The following is an 8,091-nucleotide window of genomic DNA, read 5'->3' on the forward strand; positions in this document are numbered from 1 at the left end:
ACTCCTACGTCACCCCTTCTATCTCAAGGATAGGATATTCACTAAAAGACTTTGATCGAGTACAACACTTGCACAGACCCACTTCAGTTAAGACTTATCTACTGCCTAAACTGAAACTCTTAGTATAATACAATGATCTCTGTGAGTAACTGAACTTAGCACTTATTGAATTATCAATATTACAGAGTGCTAGTTTGCTCAACTTGTAGCCTTGATTGCTACGAATAGATCTAATAAGAGTGAGCTGAGATTTTGACAGAGTAATAGCAAGTTTGAAATTGATAGATCGTCGTCTTTCTTCAACTGCTCTTTAGTCATATTTATAGACTTATCTTTCAACGGTAACTTTGAATTTATGTATCCGTTGATTGCCACTTCATCATTTCTTGGACAGTTTTCTTGATTGCTACTTCAATATTGATTGTAAAACGGCGTTTTAATTTCAATAGCCGAAATACGTTGTTCTATGTGATGCGGCTTTCCATATTCAGTTGTTGTCTGATATGTCTTTCTGTCTGTTGAATGATCTTTCCCGAGGTATCTTCAGTTGAGAGACTTTAATATTTTCGGCTGAATGTTTTAACTGATCAGTTCTCAACTGATTAGTTTGTGTCAGCTGATTTCAGTTGATCAGTCCAGCTGCCGAATTTGCTTTCGCGTATTAGTTGATTTAATCGATTGATTTATGTTTTTGTCAAACTCCAGAATTTAGTTTCCAACATTTATCAATCCGGACTCGAGCTTGATTCATTAATAGCTCGTTTATCACGTTTAACAAGCCTGGTTTGAGCTCGGCTCGTTTTCAAGCTCGTAAAGCATAGAATTGAGTTCGAGTTTGAGCTTGATTCGAGCTTGTTAAAATTAAATCTATCTATGAACTAATTTTAAATCAGACATAAAAATATAAATTCATTTATAAATAACCAAAACGACAAAAGTAACAAATAAAAACCATAAAATCATTATATTATTGAACATCCCAAAATAATACATATAGCATCCAGATAACAAATATTTGTCATACACTGATATCATCACATAAATAACATTGCAATAATTCACTTCTTTAATACTCCATTCGTTGTGTTCCAAATAAATTTTATTTTTTAATCAATATAAATTCATTAGATTAAATTTAATATAATAGTATAATAATTTGTAATGTTACTCAATGTGTATATAACTTGGTTATGTATATTTTTTGGGGAAAAAGAATAAGTTGGTATATTTATGTTAGTTTATTATGTTTTAAAGAGCATTTTAGTATAATGATATGCAAGTAAGATTAAAAATATAATTGTGACTATGTGGTGTAAATTCATCTTTTTTTTTCAACTATGTTTTGTGTTCAATTCATTCAATTGACATTAGTTGTAGTGCCCAAATTCAGTACATGTAAAAACTCATGCTTTTATTTAATTATTAAATCATTCATTTAATTTTTAAAAGGAGTTTTAGTCTTGCATGATTTATTTAAATGCATTATTTTAAATTAATTATGTTTAAGTGATGCACGTTAAAATGTTTTTCGAGTTTCATGTTTAGGCGATTATTCGAAGCGGGATCGAGGAAAAGACCGGAGACGATGTTGGCAATTTTAATGTGGTATTTTATTTTAAGTTAAGATGGGCATTTTAAATAATTTATTTAGTTTAACATTTTAAAGCTTTATTTATGTATTTAGCAATTTAAGAGTTTAGAACTTTTAAAATTAGTGTGTAATTATTTTAAATAAGGAGTTTGATTAAATTAGTGTGTATTAACTTTTTATTAGTATTTTAGTTAGTTAATTTAGCACTAATTTATCCCTAATTAAAACACACACACATGTTTTATACACCCACACACACTTACACATTTTTACACACACTAGAAACCCTTAACACACACACACACACACACCTATTCATTCAGATTTTTATTATTTTTAAAAAAGTGAAAACCTAGGGTTCTTGAGTAGGTCAGCAGCCGCCCCCTCCCTCTGAATTTCCAGCATAGTTTCGTCGAGTTTTCTTCAAAGAAAATCGTTCCACGATCGTCCCGGATCAATCCTCACGCCATCTCCGCTTCGGTATCGTCGTTACGGTATTTTTAAATATCAAAAGACACGTATATTCTGTTCTTGATGCATCAATCATGTCATATTATGCGTGCGTTGTTATTTACGCGTAAAACCATGTGTATGTGGTGTAAAAGTTTGAGCAATCATGTTTAAATCGCTTTTGAAACCTTTTTTAGATATGAAATTTATGTTTTACTGTTCTGGTTAAAACTGCGACTTTTCTGTCGGAATTTTGAGAAAACTTTCAACTAGAAAATTTTAGAACTTTTCGATGCCTTCGATTTGATATAAAATTCGAGATTTTTGGATGAACATTGAGTGAGTTATGACGTTTTTCGTGGGACTGCTCAAACTGAGACTTTTCCGAAAATTGTGTTCTTGAAGTTGTTATGTTGCAGGCTTCGTTGGGGATCGACGGGTGATCATTTTTGCGTCTAGGTATGATTAGTATGATGTTGGGATTTTAATTGATTCGTCGTTTAGTGTCGATAGGTACTCGAGCACTTTAGTAGTCGTAGGAATCGAGTTGGTGTCAATTACCACGTTTTTGACTCGTATGTACCATAGGGTGAACATCGTTGCTTGGGATGTTGCACGGAAGCGATTTGATGTTATAGTATGCTAGGATGGGTCTCGGGGTGTCGATTCATAGTCCGTGCAACCGAGTCTAGAAAGTTGAGCGAAGCATGTACATAATTTCCGTAAGTTCGCGATCACAGTAGGTACACGGACCCGTACACGGACCCTGACACGGGGTCCGTGCCTTTGTCTCTCCTCGATGTCTTTTTCCAGAGTCTACACGGACCCTCACACGGACCATGTCACGGGGTCCGTGTCCACCCTTCTTTCCGAACCTTTCACCCGAGTCTACACGGACCCCTACACGGATGTAGGCACGGGGTCCATGTCCTTCTATTTTGGGAGAAAATTTATAGTATGCTTTGAGGTTTGATGTCATGATTTAGTACAATGAGTTACAAAGTCGAGTCATTGGAATCTTAGAACGTCCTAAGGAATTGAATGAACTCGTAAGTGAGCATGGTTACCTACGTCTAAGTATGCAAGTTAAGCATGTCAATTCATGATAGTATGTGCAGCAACGTCTCCAGTTGAAGTCCAACGAATCCCTCAACGCCAAGTAAGTATATATGACGTTCAAGAAAATATTTTAAGTTTTGAGGTATGCTAAATGTGTTGTGACAAAATTATGAATGGGTTTGGAAGTCGGTGAACGTGGCCGAGGACCTCTCCACCCCGTTAAATTATGAACGGGTTAGATCATGGTTGGAAAGCGTTAAATTATGAACGGGGACCAACCAGCCCGTTAAATTATGAACGGGGATCTCATGTATGTGGCAGTGGATACGTCCCTGTCAGCCCAGTACTGTGGTTTGTCTGATCAGGCGTTTATTATGTATGGGTCACTTGCTTTGAAACATCCTCTACGCAAAAATGATGAAGTTATGTATGCTCAATTATGCAGTATGTTCATGAAAAGTTTATGTTGATGGCACGTCTAGTCATGTACGTACGTATGTTCAAGTTTATTATGCAAGTTCAAGTTTCAAGTTATGTATGTCCTATTTTAAAGTTGCATGTGATTTTATTATGTAGTACTCGCTATTTCCCAGTTTATACGTGTTGAGTCTTTAGACTCACTAGACTTGATCGATGCAGGTGAGTATGTTGATGAGGAGACTGAAGGTGGCGACCAAGGGGCAGGCTTGGACTGAGCGGGAGGCTAGACCCGAGGACCGCCCACGTCATTTTAACGTTTTTATGCAAATTTAAAATACTCTGATTTTATGTTTGATGCGAGATGCTTTGAGAAAACTTTTCTTTTAACAAGATCTTTATTGTGAATGGATGATGTAGTGACGACCGTATTGATTTTATTTTCGTATTCAAGAAAATTTTTAATTTTTCCGCAAATTTTTAAGTATGAAAATACGGTACGTTACATTAGTACTAATATTTTTAATTTTCAACCCAACAAATGAGCCAGGTTAGAGCTTACGAGCCACCTAAACGAGTCGAGCTCGAGCTCACGAGCCACCTAAACTAAGCCGAGCTCGAGCTCGTGAGCATATTATCGAATATGTTTGCGAGCTTATTATCGAACATGTTTACGAACTCACGAGCCGAATGTCCTTAGACTTGAGCTTAGTTTGATTAAATTTTCGAGCTCGAGCTTAGCTTAATATGATTAACAAACGAACTTAAATTAAATTTTTATCGAGTCGAGCTTCGAATAGCTCGCAAACCATTTAGTTCATTAACATCCCAAGCCACCACACCATATCAAGAGATCAATTTTATTACAAAGTGGGGCAGACTAATTCACTAGAGGAGTGGTTGGCAAATTGAAGGAGATGCGTACAATTTTTTTTTTTTTTTTGGAATTTCGTTTTTGGCAGAGAATAGTTTCTATTTTATATATACGACAAGTGGGCATATGTTCATATTCAAAACGTTTTTGTGGTCTCCAAATACAAAAATCCTCCATTAATTCTGCATTTTTAAATAAAAAATGCATATAAATATATCCAGTTTTATGCAATATTTATAGATAGAAAAACCATGCACAAATATATGATGGACAAAATTTGTATAATGACAAGACCTAGCTAGTACTATTAGCTATTTGGAGGGAAGGGAGAGCAAGTTGCATCGTGGGTTTTTGTCATCTCTTTAATAGCTTACCCACTCCTCTTTCGTAATCAATTCAATCACTGATATTTCTTCCTTTTTATCCTCCCTCTATTTACTGCTTCTCCATTACTGGAGCTTTGATCCAATCCATATTATATTAATATTTCAAGAAAACAAAAGTTTCAATGTACGAGAAGAAATTACTAGAATGGATCAGCCGCCTACCAGTTTGGATTCCAACTCCGCAACAACAGGGAGTAGTCATGCATCAAACAAGAGGTGACTTAGAGCTCTGCATGTCTCTCAAACACAAACACACACAGATCTAGCTAGAGCAAGTTCTACGAGTTTGGTGTCTATTGATTTTTTATTTTTGTTTTTTTGTTTTTTGTTTTTCAGAAAGTACAATAATAATATGGGTGGCGAGAGGGTTGTGGTAGCTGTGAAAATAGAAGGAAATGGTAAAAAACAGAGAAGTGAAGGGTCTCCTTCTGACTGTTGGTCTTGGAGGAAATATGGCCAGAAACCCATTAAAGGATCTCCTTATCCGAGGTCCATCATTCATTTTCCGAAAAAGAAGCGATATTAATTTATCATAATTAATTTCATACCAAAATCTATGATAGCATCTTTCTTGAACCTAGTCTTTCATTCCGTCTTGATTAATCTCAAATGGTTGATTAAATATTGCTGCAGGGGTTACTACAGATGCAGCACATCCAAGAATTGTTCTGCAAAGAAACAAGTAGAAAGATGCAAAACAGATGCAACAACGCTCATAATCACCTACAGTACTTGTGCCCACAATCATCCAGATCAGCCTGATAGTCGGAAACAAGAACCAGAGGGAACTCCAAAACAAGAACCAGAATCTAAGCATGAACAAGAAACTCCCTTTAAAGATCATAATAATACTTATAATAATATCGATCAAGGAGACTATCCCAAATTTACATTCAACTCACTTGAAGATCACCTCGTCGAAGAAAACCCATACAATGAAGATCTTCAGCTGTCTTCTCTTCCGCTGGATTTTTCGGAGTTCAAAACTGAGGAAAACGACTTTTATGATGAACTTGAAGAACTGCCCACTTCTTCATTTTTCACTGCCTTCATGAGAAGTGATTTTTGTGACAGAAGGATTCTTTTGAACCCTTTTTGATCAGGCATGCTTTCAAGGTCCGTATTATTAGCGACGTGTAATTTCCAGTTTGTTAATGTGGAAAAAGCTATTTCTTTTGCGAGACTTTGATCTGATCCCAACTCAGATTGTTAATTAATTTTCTACGGTTGTGTTTACTCAAGACTGCGGAGAGAAAATTTTGTTTAGTTTAGTTGATTAAAAAAATTGCGACTAAACAAAAATCATAATTTTGTTCTTCAATTATGATACAAAGGTATATTCAGAGTTACATACCAATAAATTATTTATTTTTACCATAAAATTATTTTTCTTTTCCTCCAAATTGATCAATCACCTAAACTAATATAATTTTATTCCCTTGCCATAAATTTTCCACTTCACCCGCGTTTAGGGAGACAATTAGGTCAAGGGAATTTAGGGGGAAGATGATAAAACTACGTAAGAGAATCAACCAATTTGAGGAAAAATTAACCTCGCAAATATATATATATATATATATATATATATATATATATATATATATATATATATATATATATATATAAATTCTTTTTCTTTATCCATTATTCAATATATATAATCTTCTTGGTGATAAATTTCGAAAAGTTATAACTTCTTTTCTGCTGAGTATTACTGAAAAAATGAGTAATTTTCACATATATTAAAGATAATAGAATATTTTCACAAAATCCTCTTTGCTTATATGATCCATTAACATATGATGTATTGATAAATATCTTTCCATGATAGTCCACGGTTCTTATTGAACATCTTTTTCTTCTATAAAAAAAATTATATCATTATGTGAATTTTTGTAAATAATACTGAATCATTATCACATTATTTAATAATATTGACATATGATGTCGTAGATTCAAAACTTTTTTCTTTGTTTGGATTTTAAAAATTCTTTATATAAAGAATTATCAGTATTCATGTTATTACTAGATGAAAAACTGAAAATATTTTGAGCTATTAGTCTCTGTAAACTATGTTGTGCTACTATATGAGGGGTTTTACCCTTGCCACCTCTTCCTCTATAAGAGGAATCACCACGACCTTGAACACTGATATATGTAAATAAGATAAGTACTCACGGGTTAAAAAATTTGGTAAATGATTATCTTCATCTTTTTTTATAAAGGATTTCAAAATCAAAAGGAGCCAAATGAGCTTGTCATTTAGCCAACATTTTTTTTTAGAAACATCATGTTTGAAATATTTTATAAACATAAATTTTGCAGATTTACAATAAGTTTTTATGATAAAATTTTTTATTATATAAATCATTTTGGAAATTTTAAAATGCATTTAACAATAGCTAAAATTCTTTTACTATTGTAGAATAATTTTTCTGAAAATTATTCAACTTCCTAATAAAATCTAATAAGATATTCATGCTATGTTTTGGGATCTATTTGTTTAAAATTCCTCCAAAACCTATATCAGAAGCATTAGTTTCTACAAATTTATCACATTGGGGATTTGCAAGCATAAGCTAAGGCAGATTTTTAACTTTTTCTTTAATATTTTTGTTGGAACATTTCATGTTCGCAATCTTGATTTCGATATTAACAAAACTTGTTATTTTATTTCTAATGATTTTACCTAAATGCGCAGAAATTGAAACTGACCAGGATTCGAACTGATAAGTTATTAAGCCAAAACTGAAGCTATCGTGATGCAAACTGAAAGCGCCAACTGATCGCCCAAACTGAACATGTTCAACTGATATATTAAAGATCAGTTCAACTGATGATCCAAGTGATAGAAGGTTCAGCAGAAAAGACATTCAAAAGCCTGACCAGCTGATGAAGAGCTCAACTGATGAAGAGCCCAGCCGACCAGTTCAATTGAAGCAGTGAAATCAGTTCATCTGACGAGCCAACTGATTTCACCAAACTAGTTCAGAACATCAGTTAGAAATCAATCAGTTTGCAGAAAACGACAAGCTTATTCAAATGGAATCTAGCTTTGCACATTGAGGAAAAGCTTTTGTCCAGCCAAAGGACAATAATAGACGTTGCAGCAAAGCTTAAAGACAAAAACATTCTAGGATGGTTGTCGGAAAGTAAAGATGTATTTCGAGGAACGAATTCAAACTGCAAAGAAGTGTTGACTGGAAGGTGCTGCCTCCAGTCTAGGCTATGTGTTCAGTTAGACAGTAGTGTAAGTCCTAAGCTGAGTGGGTTTGTACAAAGTGTTGTATAAATATAAGTCTTCAAGTGGAACC

The 8,091-nt window shown here is 34.0% G+C and overlaps 1 protein-coding gene across 1 annotated transcript; it reads left to right on the top strand.

Annotated features, from left to right (window-relative positions):
* The first annotated feature begins 4,697 nt into the window (after positions 1-4,697).
* Positions 4,698-6,039, top strand: LOC140833286 (uncharacterized). Its single transcript, XM_073197664.1, has 3 exons — positions 4,698-4,993; positions 5,114-5,266; positions 5,411-6,039. Exons 1-3 carry the CDS (start codon positions 4,923-4,925, stop codon positions 5,874-5,876), a joined length of 690 nt encoding a protein of 229 aa, XP_073053765.1. The 5' UTR covers positions 4,698-4,922; the 3' UTR covers positions 5,877-6,039.
* The last annotated feature ends 2,052 nt before the right edge of the window (positions 6,040-8,091 follow it).

This window comes from Primulina eburnea, chromosome 6 (genome assembly GCF_022965805.1).
Source record: "Primulina eburnea isolate SZY01 chromosome 6, ASM2296580v1, whole genome shotgun sequence".
In the NCBI taxonomy this organism is placed as follows: Eukaryota; Viridiplantae; Streptophyta; class Magnoliopsida; order Lamiales; family Gesneriaceae; genus Primulina; species Primulina eburnea.

Excerpts from the sequence above, each read along its gene's own strand:
- LOC140833286 (XM_073197664.1), top strand. The coding sequence starts at position 4,923 with ATGGATCAGCCGCCTACCAGTTTGGATTCCAACTCCGCAACAACAGGG. Across the intron at positions 4,994-5,113 it reads AGTCATGCATCAAACAAGAG|AAAGTACAATAATAATATGG; the intron begins GTGACTTAGAGC and ends TTTGTTTTTCAG. Across the intron at positions 5,267-5,410 it reads AAAGGATCTCCTTATCCGAG|GGGTTACTACAGATGCAGCA; the intron begins GTCCATCATTCA and ends ATATTGCTGCAG.